This window comes from Toxotes jaculatrix, chromosome 21 (genome assembly GCF_017976425.1).
Source record: "Toxotes jaculatrix isolate fToxJac2 chromosome 21, fToxJac2.pri, whole genome shotgun sequence".
In the NCBI taxonomy this organism is placed as follows: Eukaryota; Metazoa; Chordata; class Actinopteri; family Toxotidae; genus Toxotes; species Toxotes jaculatrix.
The window spans coordinates 7,337,068-7,358,872 of record NC_054414.1 but is presented as its reverse complement, the minus strand read 5'-3'; the positions used below and the strand labels follow the sequence as shown (position 1 = coordinate 7,358,872).

Sequence of the window (21,805 nt, the reverse complement as noted above, 5' to 3'; positions counted from 1 at the left end):
GAAACAGTGTTTGTCATACCGCGTCTTGGTGCTTCTCACACCGGCTGTCATTTACAACACACCCCGGCTGTTGGCAGGGCGGGAGCACCGGGCTGTCAGCATCTCATTCATAGCGTATGTTGGGTTTTAACGGCGCAGTAGCACGCGGGGGTCTCTGGGTGGGGTCTCCCGAGGCTCACGGGAGCGGCTGGGGGGCAAGAGTGGGGCCGGCGGGGGGGTTTTGGCTCCCAACCTTTCAAATTAAGATGCCACGTTTTTGTGAAGCTTCTGGCCAGGTTGTCTCGTGAGGGGTTAGATAGGATTGTTGAAAATGAGAGGAACAGGTGTGTGTGTGTGTGTGTGTGAGGCCTTATTCTCTCTCTCTGTCTGACACACGCATTCCTCTTATTTTATTGATGCGTTGCTCTACTATGGCTGGAAGGCCAAGACATAAGGAGCTACATCAGTATGAGCTGTGTGTGAGCGATAAGAGGCTCAGAATTCCTTCTATATTTTATACTCTAAAATGCTGTAGTAATCAAGTCAAAGTTGCATGCACATACAGAACATGATGCACACACACACATACATTACAGGCACATGCACAGGTTGTCAGTGTAATGAATTGATTTCAAAGTGCTGCAGGCTCTGGTGCTGTTGAGATGAAGGGGACTGTTTCAGCTGCTGGCTGCACAGAAATCCCACAGAGACAATTAAACTACTGACCCGTGCCATCAAGGATTTGTTTTGGCTTCCTGTTTGGAAAGATGGTAGGAAGCAGACTTTTGGGCCAGATGGCAGGAGCATACACACACACACACACACACACACACACACACACACACACACATATACTCTCACACACACACACACACCTGGAACAGCCGTTCAGACTTCCTACTGAGGAAGACCGGATTAGAGGCCAGGGTTTGAACTTGCGACCTGCAGTGCGTAGTTATACATGGAGACTCAGAGCTGCGTTAATGGACTGTGGCTAAAATCAGTGAAGATTCATATCTACACTCTCACTCACACCCACACACCCACTCACTCACACACACACGCACAGATATGTCACCTTGTCCTCTACTTTTAACTCAGCTAACAGGATGTAATGGAATCAGTAATGTTAGCTGGTGTATTTTGGAGGGAAAATGTAGGTTTTTCAGTATGTTTTGAAATGAATGTAAAAGCTGTTACAATTAGAACTATCACTGTGATAGTCAGTTGTAATGTGACTAAATGTGCAGCTTGTCATGTTTAACTGATTAATTTGATCTTTAAAATGTCATAGAATAAACGTCTTTAAAAAAAGTTAAGTGATCCTTTAACCATCCTTCTCTGAACATAAAACTAATCTGCCTATGCTTTGCTACAAAACATATTCTGACTTTGACCATCTAAATTGTAACTGAATGTTCTTCATGTAGGGAGAAGACAAAAGTAGAAGAACACATTCACACTCACACAACACACTAAACAGGAAACTCACAGCATCCTGGAAGATATTTCATCTGGTGTGAACTGTCACTCTGTATACATAAGTGTAAATACCGTAGGCGTCTGTAGGCATGGTGGCATTTTGCAGGTGTGTTTTTTATCTCTTCGGTTTTCTCCCTTGGCACGCTGAGGTTACCATGTTAAGCGTGTTTGAACAGGTTGGATAGAAAAGCGGCAGTGACAATAGCAGGTTTATTTCTGGGCCGCCGCTCTCAGAAGAGAAAGAGCACCTTCATGTTTATACGGAGCCCTCCGTTGGGTGCATCAGGGTGGAAAACTGGTTTGGTTTTACAGGAGCCCTCCAGCATTTTCACAATGCATTTTTCATGGCAGCTTGCCCATGAGTGGATCCTCTCTAGTGCCTACAAGCAGCGCTGTTTATCTTTCTTGTGTTTTATGCCGCTACTTGTCACTGCACTAGTTGTTCTTTCATCTAAAATTCATCAGTGCACAAATCTGCATAGAGCTGTGATGGGTGCTCTTGACTAAAGTAACTCTGATAAAAGCAATATTTCAGTATCTTGCACAACTTTGAATTTAGCTGTACTAGTGGCGTGGCTTCAATCTGATGGTTCACCACTTTGGTCCAGACTGAAATATTTCCTCAGCTATTGAATGTATTGCATTTAAATTTCATGCTGACATTCATGGTGCCCTAACAATGAATCCTAATAACTCTGGTGAGCCCCTAACTTTTCCTCTAGTGCCACCACGAGGTTGACTTTTGTGGTCTTGAGTGACTTTTCCTCTGGCGCCATCATCACGTTATATTTTGTTAAATACAAGTTTTAAGGCCTGGATAGTTACACGTGTTTGGTTCAGTTTCAGAGTCAACAAACGCAGCAGATTCAGACTCAGGAAACTTTCAGCTGCTACATGAGAGATTAGCAATGTCAGGACTATGTTCAGCCCTGAGTCACATGTTTTTCTGACTGAGCTCGCTGACAGGTGACGGCAGGAGAAATTGAAGCTATCGTGCAGTTAGTTTTACCCTCTGTCCCCCGAAAGACACAATGATGAAGATTTGACCTGATCCCCAGTGATCTGGGAAAGGATTTCTCTAATCCTCTCTCCCTTTCCATCTCCCCGTCTCTCCCTCCCGTCATGTCTCTTTCAGTTGGCGTGTTATGTTTTTCTTTTTCTTTTTTTTTTTTTTTTTTTTCATTTTCCGACACAAAACCAGGTTGGCCTTATCAGTGTGACAGACACACCTGTTCTACCAGAGCACTCATGCAAATCAGTGACGCTAGAAAAAAGTACAAACTAAATAAATGGAAAACCAAACAGTTGGTATGTTTGAGGGATCACAGGGTCATTTTTAGCTATCTTTACTCATTTGTATTACCGTCTGTGACATAAATATCGATTGCAGTTATACTTATCCTCTTTTCAACACCCCGTATTATTTTAATCTTTCCTGTGTGTTTAAAGTAACACACTCTGCGTTGCTGGTTTGATTTTTCTTATCCAGCCTAGAGATAGTGCCAGAAATAGGATGGCTGTAGGGATTATGAGTCCATGAATAAAAAAAAAAAAAAGTACTGCACATCAGACAGATTATCGATGTGACTGTGACTGCAGGATCACTGTACAGTATGGACACGTGGGTCACTGAGAGGTCATGAGTGGATAATTGACATAGGGGTATGGGTTGGTGCATAATGGCCATGTGTACAGTCCTGCAGCTACTTTGAAACATACATGTGATGATTATTTTCTGTAAAATGCAAACTGTGTGGAGTTTGCATGTTCTCCCCGTGCTAGCGTGGGTTCCCTCCGGATACTCTGGCTTCCTCCCACACTCCGAAGAGCTGCAGATTAGATTAGCTGGCGGCTCTAAATTGTCTATAGGTCTGATTGTGACCAAGATTGGTTGTTTGTCTCTATACGTCAGCCCTGTGATTGACGGGCGATCTGTTTGGTGTACCCCGCCTCTCAACCCTTAAGAGGATAAGCGGTACAGATGCAGGTCAAACGTTCTACCTCAGCAAGTGATGGCTGTACAATGTGACCACCGCTGAGCCCTCAGAGATGGGATGTGAATGTGTGCGCACTGCAGGACTGTGAGTGCAGTTTATTTTGTGTCAAGTCCACATGAACTCTCCTGCCACCATATACTGTACTCTGGCTCCAAATCCAGATTAATCCGCATCTGAAAATAGTGGGACTTCTGAGTAACGTTTGCTAAAAACTGCAGTGTCCAGCAGAAATGGCGTGCCAGCTGAAGGTAGGGAAGTCAGACCGTTTTTGGGGATAAGATCGCATGTTGTTGGTTTTAGTGGATTTATGGGATTTTTTGGCCGAAATGAAAATATGAAATAACGCCAGCCTCATCCATCGCAGAGATTTTATCCATTAAACTTTGCTTTCATTTTGCATAAAAAATATTCAGTACAAACAGATCGTCTTTATCTACAACAAAGGGCCTGGATGAATAGTGAATTCCCTGTCAAAAAGGAATTTTAATCTGCCCATTATGTGGCATATACTGGTCTCCAAACTCTTTTCAGTGTCCGTTTGATGACAATGCTGTCCCCCGGCCAGAGTTCTCCTGAGGGACTCCAGACTTCTCTGTGATGGTCCTGAATAAGTCCTCTCCGTTTCTTTGAAACCACAATTATGACCTCCATTTTTCCCTCTAAGTATTCTTTTCAGAGCCAATTCTCTCTCCCCCTGCTATCTTACCCTAATGTGGCATCTGTGGGCAATTACCATTAACTTTTCATACAACGCCAGCCAACAGAGGAAGCTGTTGTATTGGAGCGCTCGCAGCATGGGTTTGCTGGCTGCGTAGAGGGACGGCAGGAAGGAGAGACGGTGGGAGGGATGAATGGCCGCTGAGGAGGCCTATTCATGTCTCCAGGCGAGGCCATACTTGACTAGACACTTATTGTGACGGTGACCTTCCTGTCACCACACAGCCAACACAAAACTGCTTCATATGAGGGTCAGCTGAGCTGTTCTCTTTGTCTCCTGTCCTGTCTGTCAACCTTTCACTCTGTTTGTCTTTCCATGTCTGTTTCTCTCCGCTGTGTTTTTTAATGTTTTTTTTTTTATTTCATCCTTTCTATCAAACAGCAGTTTACTAAAATCAAGGGGCTTACTGACTTTACACTAGAAGACAAAGTAATTTGCTGATAAATATATAGTGAAGCCTTTGAAAAGACGAGGACGTTTAACTTATCTATGATAAGCCAGCCAGTCATTCTGTGCAGTTAAAGTAAAGGTCAGTGTGCAGTGTGTTTGTAAAGTAAAATGAGTGAGTTATATTTTTGAGTTGGTTTAGTAATATCAATCTCACTCTAAACTAGTGACTGGAAATATTTATGTTGCACATCATTGTAAAATAATGAAACCACATTTGGTATAAGGAATATAAAGTCAGTTTTTAAGAGGTTTTTTTTTTTTTTTTGTGACACACTTTTAGTCCAAAACTGTTTCTTTGGCAGAAGTGCTTCACACAGCTGCTCAGACCCAAAAGTTAGTAGATGACATCATTTTATAGTATTTAATTTTATGCTATTTTATTTTATAGTATTTTATTTTATGGTATTTTCCGCTTTCTGGTGTTTACAATAAAATAACAATCCATGACTCAGTTTCTGTATAATTCCTAAGTCTGGCCTTACCTAATCCCTCTGTCCCTGACAAACAAACAGTGACAACACAAGAAAGAAAGAAAAGAAAGCTTGCTGATTAACCACATGGCTTTACTGAGCAAACTCTGAAGCTTCAGGCCAACCACCATATTGAGTGCAAAGTTAAAGTCCTCTGAAGACACTATAGCATGACAGCTTGTGGTAAGAAGTGATGATCAAGGATGTCTGCTTGCTAACACTGACACTAGAAGACAAAGTAATCTGCTGATAAATATATAGTGAAGCCTTGATGAAGGCTGATACAGTTTATATGATGAGAGCTGTGGGAATGAATGGCTAGCGCCTTATCATAAACATGTTAATCATACTTTAGCTGCTATAAGCACATATCATATTTCAAGAATGGATATTGAAGGGAAAATAAAAATATTGAATATTTGGCAGATGCAGCATGTTCTGTATGGACATTTTGCGTTTCCTCATTGTGTTGATAAAAAAATGTAATGTGGGTGGCATTACGTTTGTTGTTGCAAATTAGTGATTAATGAGGGAGACTTTGCTTCTGTGCTCAGGCAGCTTCCCTTGGATAAATAATGCTCTAATGAGGAGAGTGTAATTCGGAGTGGTCTTTGAAAGGAGGCTGCTCAGAATGTTGTTTTCCAATGACTCACTGAACTGCAATGTTAATTCCACAGATGTGGTCAACATGTGGTCAATCAAGTCCTCCACTGTTATCTTTTCTGCGTCACGGCAAACACTGTTTTTTTTTTTTATCATTAGCTTTAATCTGAGGCTGATAATGCCTGTAGTAAACAAACATAACATCGGTTCTATCCCGTCCACTTTGGATTCGATAGTCATGTTAGACTCGAGTAAAAACATGGTACTTGGTACGTGGTACTTATGTACATCAAGACTTAAAAAAAGACTTGACCTCGATTATATAAACCTCATAATTACAAGTTTAGTTTGCCTTGTTTTGTTACAAAAGTGTTTTGGAGTTCTTCATGGATGTTTTGGAAGTGAGTTTGTAGTCCTTGGCAGAGCAGCCGGCCAGGAGGTTGAACATGGACTTCAGCAATGATGCACTCTTCATTTAGAGAACTCCTGTGTCTCTTGCAGCCTCCTGTATGATTGATGGTAGAGTGCTATGTCCCACATGTAAAAGTTTACCGTGTATTTACTGAACTTAAACTTGCCATATTATTGAAACAAAACTCTAGTGTCTGTCTGTTTGCACCTTTAATATAATGTACAATGCCTTGTAAATCCCCTCCGGACAAAGCAAACCTCAATTTCTCTACTACAAAGGAAGGTATTTAATTCTGATGGTGAAGAAAATAAGAACAGAAAGTTCCAGAAAGTAAATATTTTTAAATACTGTAACCTTAACCACATTCATTTTATGTTGAAGCCAGTATCCACTTTGAAAAGACAGAATTTGAGAAAAGAGAGAATCATGAAACTTCTGACATTACAGCTTATTTGGAGTAAAAATACTGAAATACTAAAGGGATTGTAGGACTATTATTCAGTTCAATCCAAAAAAAATAGCATACAGCTAATGCTACATTAATGTCACATAGAAGTTACCATGATGACCATATGTTTGCACCATTCACATCAACATCCAAGTTGTGCTATATTGATCATGCACAGTATTTTTTTCGATGTGACAGAGCTACATGATGGCCTGAGGTTTTGCTTCTAAGTAGATCTTATATTTTAATTTAAAGACCTTATTGTAGTGTTTGTATGTAAGTGTACATAAAGTTAGAAAATGTACTTTTTTCTGTTATTCTGTGTCTTTCACCTGGTGTTGATTATCTGTTTATTGACTGTGAAGCAGTGTAAAACAGACAGTCAGCCCCCGAGTCTCAGCTCCATCTCCTGAGGTTTCTGCTGTGCTTCTTTCTGCTTCGTCCTCCATCTCTTTTACACTCCGTCTCTCTTACTTTTTGATCACTGGTTCTCTTCCTCTCTTCATCCCGCAGTCTCTTGCGGCTTCTGTCACCAGACAGACGCTCTCTGCTGAGAAAACTCTGTGCGATCCTCTCAGGACCTATACCTGGCACAGGAGCTGAGGAACCATTATACTCTCTCCAGTGGCATTTTTGGCAGTTGAGCGTGCTATGAGCTGTCGGAACAGTTGGAGTGATGAATGGCAATGCTGGCTTTTTGTGTAGGGAGTTTTTCCCATCAAGTCATTTCTGCTGGATGTTGGTCTCTATGTGCTAAATGTCCACACACGCACACAAGTTTATCAACTTAAAAGATTATAATATGTCAGTAATGGGTTTACAGTTAGTTTCTGATGCTCCAAGTGGCCAAAAAATCAGTTAATGCAGCTTTTAGGCTGCTGTTTAATTTAGTGGAAATGTGTTTAGGAAGGTGTCTGAACATCAGTTTCAGTTAACGTTTAGTCATCACTCATTAGGGCAGTGATGCACACAGTGGTGGAGGTTTCGTGCACTCTTATCTCTGCAGCCTCACCAAAGCTAAACTCTACGGCTCAAAGGCAGAAACAGGTAAACTGATGCAGATGTTTGGCACAGAGACACAGACGGACATTGGCAGGGACTCGCAAAGTCACTGCATGCGTGGAGGTAAGAATTAACAAGCAAGCGCAAACATGCATGTGTAAACACTCTCGTGCGCACGTCGTCCTGCATTTGCAAGCCCACACACTGAAACTATGCAAATGGATGTCACATGTTGTTTAGACATGCATGTGCGAGGTAGACAACTGGTTTTGATTGAGAAAGAAAATTTGTCTCTTCCACATCCATCTCTCTTTTCCCTCCTCACAGTGTCATGCTGTTTATTCTCTGCTTCGCTGCAGTGGATTTCCTGTGGGGTTTTGCTCCTTGACTTGGTGCAGCATGTCTTTTCTTTTTTTTCTCTTTTTTTTCTTTTCTTTTTTTTGTAATTTTTACTCCTTGCTCTCTGCCGCTTTGCTCCTTTCATCCTCTCCCAACATGACATAAAGTCCCTTTTCTGCTTTTTTCATCTCTCTCCATCTGTTGTTGTATTTTCCTCTTCTCTCTGCCTCGACACATACCAGGGCGTCTGCAGTGCGAGGCCTTGTGGCCACAGCTTTATTGTCATGTTAACACTGTGGTAGAACATTTCCAGCCGTAATGATTGCACACGGAAGTTTTGACATTGAAATATTTGAACTCCGTTGTTGAGATCACGACACGCACCAGCAACAGTTACCTCAGTGTTTTAATTAAGAGCCGGCCCTGCAGAGATTTTGCCACTTTCATTTTTACTCGCCTTCCTGCGCAGACTGCTTCGTCAGAAACGGGCGTGAATGAGGTGCAGTGGCTCGAGGTTTGAACATATTCAGACTAGGTGACTTTTCCTGCTCGTGAAATGTAAAAGCAGCTTCGCCACAGGCCACATGTCAATCTACAGTAGGAAACACTTGAGAGCAGCGGCCTATGCCAATCCTTTAATCATCCTTTAATGACTTTCATGGGAGATATGTCTGAGAAAGATTTTAGACTTTTTGATTATGCAAAGCCAAGAGTGGGGGGAGTGTAGCTGTGGATTTTAACTTTCTCTGCTCTTGCCCTGGTTTCAAGTTGCCAATTAAATCTCTCTCCTGCTTAGACGGCTGAGTAGTAGAGAGAGATGATTGCGCTTAGAGGCAGACAAAGCATGCACGCCTGAACTCTGGTCTGCTCTGATTGTCTGTGCAACTGTTTATCTCTGTATGTTTAAGCAGCTTTTTTGCTGTTCCCTTATTTATTAAGGCCAAAGGACTTTCTGACGGAGGAAGAGAAGCATCTTTCTTCCAGCTGGCTGAGGCCGGCTAGAAGAAAGCTAGCATATCAGCTTTACATTCATTTCACGTACATTTGAAACAGCATATTTTTAGGGCTTCAGCTAACAACTATTTTCATTGTCCATTGGTTTGCCAATAATTCTCTAGATTAATCATTTGGTGCAGAAAATATCAGCAAATAGTGAAAACTATCATTGGGAAAATGGGGGAAAATGAAATGAGACACATTGCTGGGGTGAGAACATATCATAGCATGAAAGCCTTCATTACCTTGATAAAAGCTTTACTACGGCTGCTTAAACTGGCCATTGAAAAGTGCATTTCCTAGCTTGTCCTGCTAACGTTTCACCTCTGCCTGTTTTAATGTGTTGAACCAGATTAACTAGCTGAATTATGTATTGGCTTTTCTTCGGCAGCCTTTTGCAAATATTCATATATACTCTGTATAGTTCACTTCGATTTTACATGTGATTTGCTCCTCATGATGTAAATATTTCATATATTTTTTAGTGTTTATTATTCATGGGTAATGCTCGCAGAGGGACCCCCCCCCCCCCCCCCCCTTATACTACAGCACTGTATGGCTTTGTAAACAACTTTAACAATACACTGTCTATTATGCTGCAGCAGGCAGAGCTCAGTGAGGTGAAATGGGCTCTAAGGTACTCCTGGCAGGAATGTGAGGTATTTCCTAGCATACAGCGGAGTCACACGGCGAGGCAGGTTGGACACAGGTTGCAGCATATGAGGAATCAATGATCAACCACAGAGCTAATCTTTGCTAATCATTGTTCAGTTTAACTTTGGTTAAACTCTTGGAAACAAAGCTGAGAAGTTAGCAACCACAATTTCCACAATTACTGATCACTGCATAGTGCTGCTAATTATTACTGATGACTACAGATGGTTTGAACTCTGAACTCTGACCAATTGTGGCATAGTGGCACCTAATAACAGATGGCAATTTATTGTTGTTGGTATTTAAACATCAATAAACCATCACATTCTTATTTATTGTAAACAAGTTGATTGAATGTTTTATGGCACATGAAGAGATAGCCTCACTGGGTGAGGGCACTGGTTTTCTACTGAGAAGGATTCTCACAATGGCAGATGGTGGATGGATTGAGAGGCAAATGGAAAAATCACTTTGTAAATGTTCGTCCTCTTCAGTAAAGTGAATGAGAAAACCAAGCGTCACCCAGGGAGCGGGTAAGGGATGCAGGCCTTCAAAGGCTTCAAAGGCATTTTGTGACAGGAGGTAAGAGTGGGTTTAGGAAGTGTGGTCTTAATTTGAAGAAACACAAACAGCAACAAAGATCCTGGCTTGTACAAAGCTGTAAATCAGTTTGACTACGTTTTGTTTTTTTTTATTTTTGCATGAATTATTCCAAGATGTCACATTTGACAGTGGTATAAAAATGCTAAACAGTATCAAACATCTTGTGTGTGTGTGTGTGTGTGTGGGTGTGTGTGTTCCTTGTGTGGTTTTGTACTGTATATGTGTGTAATAGGACGGGACACATGCCAGCCTCCCTGCACACTGATGAGAGTGGAGGCGTAGCAGCACAGTGGCTGATTGACTAATGAATCGCTCACTGTCATGTAATCTGTGGTAACAAGATGAAAGACAGACACCGCAAGACAATCAAGGCAGTGTTTAGACAGATGGCGTCAACTCATTAAGACCCCCACTGCACGTGTCTGTCAGTGGGTTATGGAGAATAATCAAACGCATAAGGGAGTCAGCTACAAACTGATGTTATCATTTTGAACAGGGAAGCAGTCAGTGTTCTGTCGTGCACAGTCGGCGGCTGTTTTGTTTGAACGTGTGAAGGTCTGTGAGGTATCTGTGTCATTTAATGTAAAAATATCCACAAACTTTGATTTCTGGGAGGCTCAAACATGAGGATGATGATCGTCTTTAAGCCTGGAGCGTGTGCTGCTGCAGCCCACATGCTGCGCCTCTGGTAGGCGTTTCCACTGCTGTTTCAGAGAAACACATTTCCTCTAACACCAGAGTTTAGAGATAAACCCATTAGGGCTGTCAAGAGATAAAAAGAAGTAATCTAAATTAATCTCAGTCAGTCAATATTTGTCTTCAGAAGCATTTAAAGATATTTTAATTCAAATGGATTTTGGTAGATGAATGAATCAATGAATACATATATGAACTTGAAAGGTCAACATGTCTTAATGGCCATAACAACCGGAAATATGAATGAACTGAGAATGTAAAAATCAAAAATGTGTCAGCAAGATCATTAATGAAAATACGTCCATACGTTTTTTTTATCCTTGAAAATGTAATGATTGTCAATGTGTCTTATTTTAGACACCAAGAAAACTACACACAGACCAACAGTAATATAGGGTTCAGTTTAAGACACAAGGCATAACATTTTCATTTCATTGAACATACAGAGCATCTCAGGTCACAGTTACAACCCGACAATCATCCCTTTGGCCTCAGTACTTTCAATACTTTAAACTTAGGCTACGCAGATCAACAGTTCAACATATAGTGCAATTTCAAATCCGCGGCATAATATTTTCATTTTATTGAACATATAGAAAGTCACCAGTCAACAATAATCTTCCCATTGACCTCATTGCTTCTTAGTTCTCAAATATGTTGTATGACAAAATAAATCTCACATGAAAGGGCATCATAGAGTGAGATTAATCTGTTATTATTCAGCGTTATTATTATTATTATTATTTATTTATTTTTTTTACATGTTATTTTTCTATAATTAATTAATCTGAATTAACGCATTATTTTGGCAACCCTAAAATCTGCATGAGATAGCAGAGAACCAACAAATGCCATATGGCGATAAGCTTCAATCTGCGGCGATAAGCTTCAATCGTGCCCTTTTTCTGCTCCCAAATCCCATCATCAGTAAAAGGGTAAAAGAATAAAACATTGATTTCTGCTTTAATCCATCTGCACATGACTGCAGATGAACACATCATAAGATGAGTGAGCGCTATTTTTCTCTGTAAATGATGTTCTGCATCATTACAGGAAACAGTTGATGATATAATAGAGAGGATGATAATGTAGAGTCATGAACGCCTCAGCAAGTCAAAAAGGCAGAGTACAATTTAGATGAAATGTAGGCCAGGAAATGATAAATGCTCCCATTTTTTTTTTCTGTTGCTGATGCTGTTTCTTCCCATTTGTCTTTTTATTTTTTGTACTCTGATTTTCATAACTGACATTGTGCTTCTGTTGTGGCAGATGTTTAATCAGTTATTTGTGTTTGTTTGCATAGGTAGGCAGCAGATTACACACATACACACACACACACTCACAGTACAGCAGGACTCTGCAAACAGAAGGGAAATGACCTTCTGTGTTATGACTGTAACATCTGGCACAGATGAGAGCCCAGAGCATACATGGTCTAGCAGTGGGGGCGGGTGGAGGAGGATAGGAGGGTAAAAGCACACGGCATAACTCACTTTTAATCTATGTGACCTACTCGTGCTTTGTTACATCAGAACAAACTGGATGGTGGACAAAAAAATGGAGATAGAGAGTTTTTTAGAAGCTTTGAGAGGCAGAATTTTCATGTGAAAAAGATCAGATGATCAGCTGAGGGCAACGTTTTCCCACAAATCAGAAGATTTAGATTTATTTCTTTATGCCCAAGTGAGTTTCTGATGTAAAGCATGGTCGAATATCTGACCTCATTCGTTATTTTTCAGTCATTTAACAAGTATAATACAGTATATACATAATAAAACGCATTTTCTTACGCGTTCTTTCCAACGTAAAGCTCAAGACTTAAGCTTTCATCTGGAGCGGGCAATTTTTTTGAGGCTACAGTTGATTGTTTCCCAAGATCAAGTGCATTAATACTAACGTTAAACTGTGCCCAGAGTTGCTGTTGGGCAGGTTGTAGTTCCTGTTAGAGCGGAGCAAGCGTCTGATGTGATGAAACATTATTTGGACAGAATAATCTGTAAAAGTAGCAGTGAGACCGACCTCAGCCATCCGAAGAATTCAGCTGGTTTTCCACCATGCAAAGTGTGTAATTTTTGTATTAAGGCCTGGTTACACTAGCATTTGAAAATGTGGAATTTCACAGTGAATTCAGTTATTCCAATAGAATCACAGTGATTAAGGCTTTCACTTGTGGGGACCTGCAAATTTGCTCTACATACCAAATTGTAAGCTGACCTTTGAGGGACCGGAGAGTCTGAAATGGAGGAAGCAATTTTAGCTTATTATCTGTGTTGCACCTTTGTTGCACTTTTCACTTTTGTTAAACCTCACCAAACATAAAGAGATGTAGTTTTTGAAATAATACAGCTATATAGTAGGCTGCGTTCAAACCATTCATCTTACCCTGCAAAAACCATTGTTGCACTGACAGTGTATTAAATGTTAAGCAGCCGAGTAAACAAAAATGTGACTTTGGCATGCAAGGAGGAACAGAAAGGAGACAGGAGACAGAAAGAGAAAGAGAGGTTCAGAGAATGAATGGACACAGAGCAGAGATTAGGTTTTTTTTTGACTTCTTAACATAAAGAGCCACTGGATATTAAAACTTACTGATGGGCAGTCAAAGTGAGTTTCCATGGCACAGTGACTTGATGCCTCAGAACACAATTGGGAAGCAGCGTCTTGCTTCGGTGCCAAAGCATTGCCTTCGTTTTATTCTGTCTCAGCATGTCAGGAAATGTCACCCTATGTAAAGAGGATCCAATTACACTGCTGTTCAGTCGCAGTCCCCTATAGACACAGCAGGCCGCAGCACTGCACAGACGGTTCACACTTCCTGTGATATTTCTCAAAAGGTAACATCTATAACTTGACATCAGAAGTGTGAATGAGACAACAGTTATTACAGAATACTTTCATTGTTGGAAAACTCATGTGTAAAGGAGAGTTTCTTTCAATTTGATAAATCTTTTAACTTTCTGCCATAGTATTGTGAACACTGAATCTTTCATGCACGGTGTATTGATATAACTGAGAGCTTTAATCATATACATGACAATTTTCTAATCTAATTTTCTATAATCTTTGGCTGATAAATTTCAAGCCAAGTAGAATAACAAAATGACTTTGCTTCGATGTTAAATCCCAGCAGTGGACTTCACTTTGAGAGTGAATCTGTGAGTATGCGAGACACCACTTCCTGCCGGTGCTGATGACACCACCGCTGTGGTATCGCCATCCAGTCAGGGGTCGGTATGAGCCTCTGAGGCCTGACAGCAGGATGACGTCATGTGGTGTGGAGCACGGGGATTACAGCTCCTAATCTGCCTGTCATGAAAACCCAACTCGAGAAAAAAAAAAAAAAGCGAGAGATCCTGATCATGGAGTAACAAATGGTGGATGTTGGAAACAAGATGAAAAAAAGAAGAGATTGGTTTCGGACCACACGGCATCTCGTCTTAAGCCGTATGTAGGATAGTAAAACCCTGACGTGGGAGACCGAAGCAATGGTTGTCATGTGAGTGTTTATACACTGTATGCGTGTGAGTGTGTGTACAGGTTTGCGTGTCCATGTTCATCCTTCATTGTACTAGTACATCTTAGAGAGGCTGTGTTCAATGTCAGTATGTACACAAACACACACTGTGCATCACTGCCACGGAATAAGCAAAGGATGTGGTTAAGGATTGTTCTGGAGAAGGATTCTATTTGCAGGGGTGTGTTTATCCTCTGTGACCGTAAGGGAACGCGCAGGCTTCCACATGTGACCACAGGGAGACCAAAACACTGACACTGGGCAGTCAGCTTTTTCATAACCTGCCTTTAGTTTGACATTTTTCTGCATGGACAAACACCGGCCTGGTCTCTGTGTGTGTATATTTATACAACATGTATAGCGTGTCTGTATATGAATGCTCAAAATGTGGAAGGTAATTCAGAAGAAGACCGTTTAACATCTCTTCACAAGGGTTAAACGTTGCTATGTGTAGTTGTTTTAGTGAAGTTTATTTGCCATCTTCCAGATTATCCCAGTGACATAGGTCTTTCTTCATAGAACAAGACTAGCAGCTCTATGAGGCTGCACTCAGAGACACTGCAGTGCAGTGAGCTAAATGCTAACATCAGCATTTTATTATGCTCATAGTGACAATGCTAACATGTTGATGCTAAACAGGTCAAATGTTTACCTGGTTCAACAGCTTTTTTTAATGTGTTAGGAAGCACAGCTGAGGCTAAAGGGCTTGTCATTACTTTTACAGCTATTTGGTCGTAAACCAAAGTATTTGACAAACTGACATTTTGATGCTGGAGAAATTATTACGGTTATGTGCTGAGTTTCATGGCAGTTCACCCCATTGTTGTCAAGATATTTCACTTCAAACCACATTTGTCAAAGACATGGTGGAGCTAAAGGATTCCTCCTCTGGGGCACCATGAATTCCTCTGCAGTATTTTGTGGCTATTCATCCATTAGACGTAGAGATATTTCACTAGATGTGTGAAAAGTCTGACCTGGTGGTGCCAGAGGAAAGGTCTGTGGCTCACCAAAGTCATTAGGCATCATGCCATGTTGAATCCATTGTAGGAGGGAGAAATACAAGCTTAAACACCTCCAGTAACCTCAGTAGATCAGTATGTACCACAGCATACTGTCGTGTCTTATCCAGCTTTGGTTAACTGCATGGGAGCACACGCTCAGCTCGTGCTCTTGACGTGCTGCTACTCCCATCTGTAGCTGGAAACTCTTTATTTGTCCAAACACCCATCTTCGACCGAGATTCACAAGTTCACACCTGTTCTGGAATCGCTGCCTCCTGGGAAATGTAGGAGATCACTATCTAAACAGATAGGCCAGTTTGTGTGAGAGTGGATATCGTAGAAACAAAAACACAATGCAATTTTAGTGCAAAGCAGACACCTGAATTGATTGTATTTGACAAGTGAGAATTTCCAAAGGGGGATTTTTCCCCTAGGGATACAGTGCGACTGCGAGTATGTGTGCGTCGACTCTCTGGTTTGGAAGCACACCCTGTCCCCGTCTGCGTCGGTGTGTATCAAGGAGTCCTCCAGCTGCCAGTGTTGAATATCTTTCAGCTCGTTAGACTCGGCTTTGGCCAGAAGTCTGAATATCGGCTCCAGGACTACGTATGATGGAACAGATTATTGTTCAGCTAATGGCTTTATGGCAAGAGAGGGGAGTCTGTAATTTTATTCACAGCCATGAATCAGAATGATTCACAGCTGAGATCTACAGGAGCTCCTCGTTGGTGGTCGCTCATTACATCGCACGAGAACCACGTGCAGATGTCCTATTATACAGTAATAGTCCCTTCTCTCCTGCTCAATGACTTCCCCTTGGCCCACAGAATATATAAGCCATAACCTGACTAGAGAAATACTAGTGTTTTCTCAAAACTGAGCGGCTGCACGGAGACATTTTTTCAGATTAAATGACATTTTAGTAAAGTGAATGGGGGAAATACATTTGGAAAAGATCAAGTGTGTTGAGAGATGATGATCAGAAGCAGACATGCTATAAAACTATCAATAAAGGCCTTTATTCACCTCAGCAACAGGCCTTTACTAGAGGTAGATGAGTATTCCTTTTGCCTGGACCCGGATACCTAATTTCCCTTCAGGAGAATTTCCTGAATTCACTTTGTATATTACTTGTCCCTAAATCAACTGAGCCGATTTATCAGCCGATATTATCTTATTGCAGATAAGCTGTTATCACTGGATATATTTGCTGATTATTCAGATGAAATTGTAGTACAGCAAAGAAAATATGTTAGTGGATACCAGACATATTTGACATCATTTAATTTGGAAACTTTGTTAAATAGTTTGTCCATCAGAGAGCATGCACAACTTTATATCATATTGGTTGTGTATTGGTTTAGTAATCAAATTTAAAGAGGCCTTCTTAAAAGGTTTTGTTAGGCAATATTTTGTTAGGCTGCAGGTCATATTAAAAATGACGCACTGATGAAATCACATCCACTGTGTGATGTGTTTCCTCCAACATGCAGCTACAGCCTCAGAATTTTAGCCAGCTGCTAAAGTCCAAGAGCCACAGTTGTCGTTTTAGCTGAAAAAAATCAAAAGTCATTGGCTAGAAATGACCCGTTTGTCTCAGGTGGTAAACGTGCCACCATTGTCATTGTAAGTTTTGTGTGAGAAAGAAGGGGAAGGTCAGTTGAACTCTATGTTGGTCATCTTTTTTTTTCTAGAGTTCTAAAGCCTCAGTGCTTCCGACAATAAACCAAGGAGCTATTCAGGGAGTTACAAAGTGCTATGTTGTTACTATGTGGTCGCAGTGACACAGTAAGCAGCAGAAAGGTGCTGAGGTTTTGAGTTGCTGCTCAACCTGACGAGCTCAGCAGCTTTAAAATGCATTTGTGATGGGGAAAAGAAATGTTCGTGTTGGCACTTCGTAATAAAAGGCACCATTGTACGCTGCCTCCCTGGCCGGTGGGCAGCTAAACTGATTTTAATAGAAGTGGAAAGATTTTTCATTTATTCCCATACATCTTCCAGTGAAATGGTTAAGCAGGAAAGCCCCGTTCCCTCTCCAAATGCCTTCCCTTACCCATAAACCCATTAACCAGCGAACAACGGGATGAGTGGGGGCTTTGGTTTTCTATTCTGTGGCTTTCCTTCTGTTTGTGTAGCTCAGTTGTTCGATGTGTTAGACTCTCTCTGTCTCTTAATAGGTGGCCTGCTGCACTCAGACCATATTCTTGTATGAAAGGCCTGTTTAAAAAGAACGGGATCACACTCTGCTGCGAGTAATAGGCATCCCTTTGTGTCCTGTCTGTCTCTGTTGATATGTGTCTGCCTGAGTACTACAGGAAAGCCTTACCTCAGAGGATCCCAGCACCATCTTGTGGTGTTGAAGCACAGCTGCACCGCTGCCCTTCCATAACAGTACTAGATTGTTTGCTCTGCAGAGGCTCCAGTGGCGCAATCGGTCAGCGCGCGGTACTTATAAGACAGTGTCCTGCGGAGTGATGCCGAGGTTGTGAGTTCGAGCCTCACCTGGAGCAGTGAAGTTTTAACCTGGGCTGACTGCAGAAAAGACGCATGAAGCAGTCTGTCGTTGTTAAGGGAGCAAACAGACAGAGATGCTCCTCTGGTACTTGTAGTACACGTTGATTTCATCTTGGTTTATACTGAATTAAGCTTTCAAGTTTCCTTTTAGCGAAATGTCCTTGCTGTGACTTTTTCAAATAAAAGCATCTTTGTGTAGATGCAGTGTCTGGATGTATTTAATGACCATATAACAAGCTATTGTTCAAAAATATTAAAGACAGATTCTTTTATTGAATCACGGCCCACTTGGCTCAATACAAATCTAATTTATCCATTATCATTGCCAAAAAATCTGGAATTAAGCAGTGAATATATTCATGTGCCTGCAGCCTCTTTATGTGTCTGGAGCTCAGCACCACGTGCAGACATGGATTATTGTTGATTACTATTTATGCATATTGTGTCCATTGTTTGTATTTACTCAACAGAGCTGCTCAGTTTTGGTTTTTGGCTTAGGACAGTTTGGAATTTTTCTTTTGTCGCCATGTGTCCGTGAACATATTTTGACTGTGTGAATTTGTGTGTGTTGTCCAGCTGGCAGGCGTAGGGAGAGGCGGTGAGCATGGATGAGCCGGGCAGCAGGAACAGCAGCCTGCAGAGGAAGAAGCCACCATGGCTCAAACTGGACATCCCCACCATCCAGCTGACACTGGATGACTCACCCACACACACAGAGGTAAAAACACAATGACTACCAGTACTGTAAATGTACGCCTGTGACTAATAATCTATCGGCTCTTAGGTTCATTTTCAACATTAGAAACATAAGTTGGACAAAAATAAAATCTTGTTTCACACAGAGGGTGTGTGCGTGATCATGTGTTGTGTGTGTTGCAGCCAGTAAAGCGCCTGCGCAGTGTCAGCATGCCGGGGGAAAATCCTCAGGCCTGCATCACTGCCTTGGAAACTTCCAACAACTACCTCAGACCTCCTCTGGAGAGGAAGCCCTCCATCACACAGTCTATCAAGAGGTTAGACACACATAAGCCGTTCTCTTCTTTCTCTTCTTTCCTCTCTGCTGATTTTGCCCAGCTGCTAATTTCGCGTGACTTCTGCATGTCTTATATTCTCAGTAATTCTCTGCATTAAATCCCTAACAAGACTAATTTCCTTTCTGATTTAACGCAAATTAATCATGCTGTCTTTTATTCTCTCTTGTTCCTCCCTCCCTTTCTTTGACTTTGCCTTATTTATATCTGCTTCTCCTCTCTGCCTCCCTGTTTTCTCCTCTCCTTGCTGCGATGTGTGTTAAGCGAGAAAAGGGTACGCTTTGAGCGCGTCAACACGGTCCCCCCAAAGGGCCAGAGGAGCCCCAGGAGGGTGCCGAGTGTTCGAAGGCGGTCCTGCGTTCCCAAAATACTGACCCGACGGCGCTCATCTATACCCAAACAGATCATCAGGTACAGGAGAGGTGGAATGACAGAGGGAGGGGAGGTACAAGGCATTAAAATTAATATATTGCAGCCATTACAACGACACTACAGTATGTTAGGAAAACCAGTGATGGACTGATCATAAATAACACATTTTACCATGATTTTTTTTCCCCACACCGACAACACCCCGCCGCTCTCTTTGTGTCTTTGTGCCACAGCTGTGATACTTTGAAAAATGCCTGTGACACGTGAAGAATGCACATGAGCGGTGTATCAGTGTCGGTCCAGGTGACACACAGCACCACACGGTTTGAGGCAGACAAAATAATACAATTACTCATACAGACTATCTATGTGCCTCACAGGGGCATGCGGGCCACATCAAAGCGGCCCGTCTCACGGCGTTAAATTGAATGTAAATGTTTGAACATGGAGCCAAGACTAAAACCTAGAGATACTCTCCTCAAAGGAGCGTCTTAACGTCTTAACTTTATCGTGCCGAGGTTTATTTGCCTTGTATGTGTATGTGAGAGAAAGAGAATGAACTCGTTTGATGTTTGTGAGAGAATTAATGGGATTGAGGGGAAGTTTGTGTGTGTGTGTGTGTGTGTGTGCTGGAGTTGTTGGAAGTTAGCTGAGGAGTTCATGAATACAGGATAAATCTTTTTAGTGTTCCAAACAAAATGTTGTGGTAGGGTAACTGGCAGGGCGCCCTGATGTTTGCTGATTTACAGGACAACAGGAAAGATTTCCATGAGACGTTTTTCATTTTTAAGGAGCCGTTCATTCTGATCTGGCCACAGAGTCACACGGTTAATAATTCATCTCAGTCACACCGATTCTCATAATGATAGGTGGAGTTCCCATGCCCGACTGGAATTTCTTTTAACTGCTGACACGAATATCTTCGCTTCAAAGCAAGGTGCGGTTCACACTACGGGCTATGATTTTGGAGAAGCTAAACCTTAGTGGTCCTCCTACTCCATTGTGTTTGTGTGTCTGTGTGTGTGTGTGTCATGTTGAGGCATATCCCAGTGCCCTTCCTCCCTCCCTCCTCCCTCCTGATGTGTATGATGTTCCATCTTTCTTCTCTCCCTCCTTCTAATCTCCCCATTTCCTGTGCAGTTCTGGTATGTTAGAGGGAGAAACTGGTGTTTACACACGCTTCAGCAAAACAAGGCAGAAAGACAGAGAGGAAGAGAGGGGGAGAGAGAGAGAGAGAGAGAGAAGGATCTCATTGATAGTGATCCTTGGGGGCTCTGGATGGGGGGAATATTCAGTTTGACAGGGACCAGAGCTGCTGTCTTCTTTGCCCAGTAGGTCACATCCTTTTATGCAAACTCTTGAGGACGGATACTGGGAGGCCTGCCAGACACATTCACACACTCTTTCACACATACACAGTCATATGGAAACTTCTGTTGTGTGCTGGTGACACAAGGTCAGAAAATTTAAGATCCTCCCACTCATTGTGTGCTGAATGATCTGGTTCAGCTGGTGGAAGTCGTCCGTGGATCTCTTCACATCAGGACAATCACCGTCTGACCGAGGAGATCAGCGACAGTTTTCCTCTAAACTTTGATTAACCAGCCGCTCGCTGAGCAGGGCGAGGATGTTACGCAGAGTCTGGACATGTGGTGATCATCCTCTCTTTGCATAACAGCGAACGTTACAAGGCACCGCTGGCCTGGATATCAGGAAATCCCCTTATGGAACAGTGTATGTGTGATCTGCGGAGGATCCGTTTGTGTTCAGAGGATCAGGGTTTAATACGGGTTAGGGGGTAAGCGGGGACAGTATGTTAGTGTTGCTGGTGATGGAGGTGACACAGCTCCACGGTCCCAGCCCCCCTCAGGTATGACCCAGACCCTGAACCCTTCCTGGAGCTCTCTGGACAGGTGAGAGCGCTGTGGTTTTGCTCAGCAGAAGATACTAATCTAAAAAAAGTTAATCTGAGTCAGAGTTATATTTTTGGTTTTACTGAACTTTCCATGATTGCCAGCATCCACATGTGTACACGTACTACTGCTAAACCCTATTTTTAGCAATGTGGTGTAAAAAGTTCTCCAGTCTTTAACTTTAAGGAATAATTCAACATTTTGAGAATTATTTTTATTCAGTTTCTTTCAGAGAAACACTTTGGTTTTTGTACAGATTAAATAAATAAGATATAACAAGTTAATTAGTGAGCTTTAAAGGTGCTAGTTGGTTCATTTTGTTGCCCTCAGATGGAACCCGGCTAGCTGTTTCCCTCTTTTTCCAGTCTCTGTGCTAAGCCAAGCTAACGAACTGTTGGCTGTATTTAACAAAGACAGGAGAGTGGTATCAGTCACTGAACTCTCGGCAAGAAAGTCTACTTCTCAAAATGTTTAAATTTTCTTTTGAGTAAATGTAGCGATGCTGCATTCTAAAAATATTCTAAAAGTAAAAGTACAGCCTTTAAAATTAAATGTACGTATTAGTACACTTTATTGTCAGCAGCATTTGGAGATAGTTTTAATAGTTA

At 41.8% G+C, this 21,805-nt stretch overlaps 1 protein-coding gene and 1 non-coding gene across 2 annotated transcripts in view; both read left to right on the top strand.

Moving 5' to 3' along the window:
• The window catches only part of rhbdf1b (rhomboid 5 homolog 1b (Drosophila)), a 33,951-nt gene that overhangs the window by 325 nt on the left and 11,821 nt on the right, over positions 1 to 21,805 (top strand). Inside the window, exons 2-3 of the mRNA XM_041029286.1 lie at positions 18,458 to 18,599; positions 18,761 to 18,894. Coding sequence (XP_040885220.1) covers positions 18,486 to 18,599; positions 18,761 to 18,894 — 248 coding nt within the window. The 5' untranslated portion in view covers positions 18,458 to 18,485. The remainder of the gene's footprint in view (positions 1 to 18,457; positions 18,600 to 18,760; positions 18,895 to 21,805) is intronic.
• trnai-uau lies at positions 17,784 to 17,877 on the top strand. Its single transcript has 2 exons — positions 17,784 to 17,821; positions 17,842 to 17,877. It is a non-coding gene; the product is annotated as a tRNA-Ile (tRNA).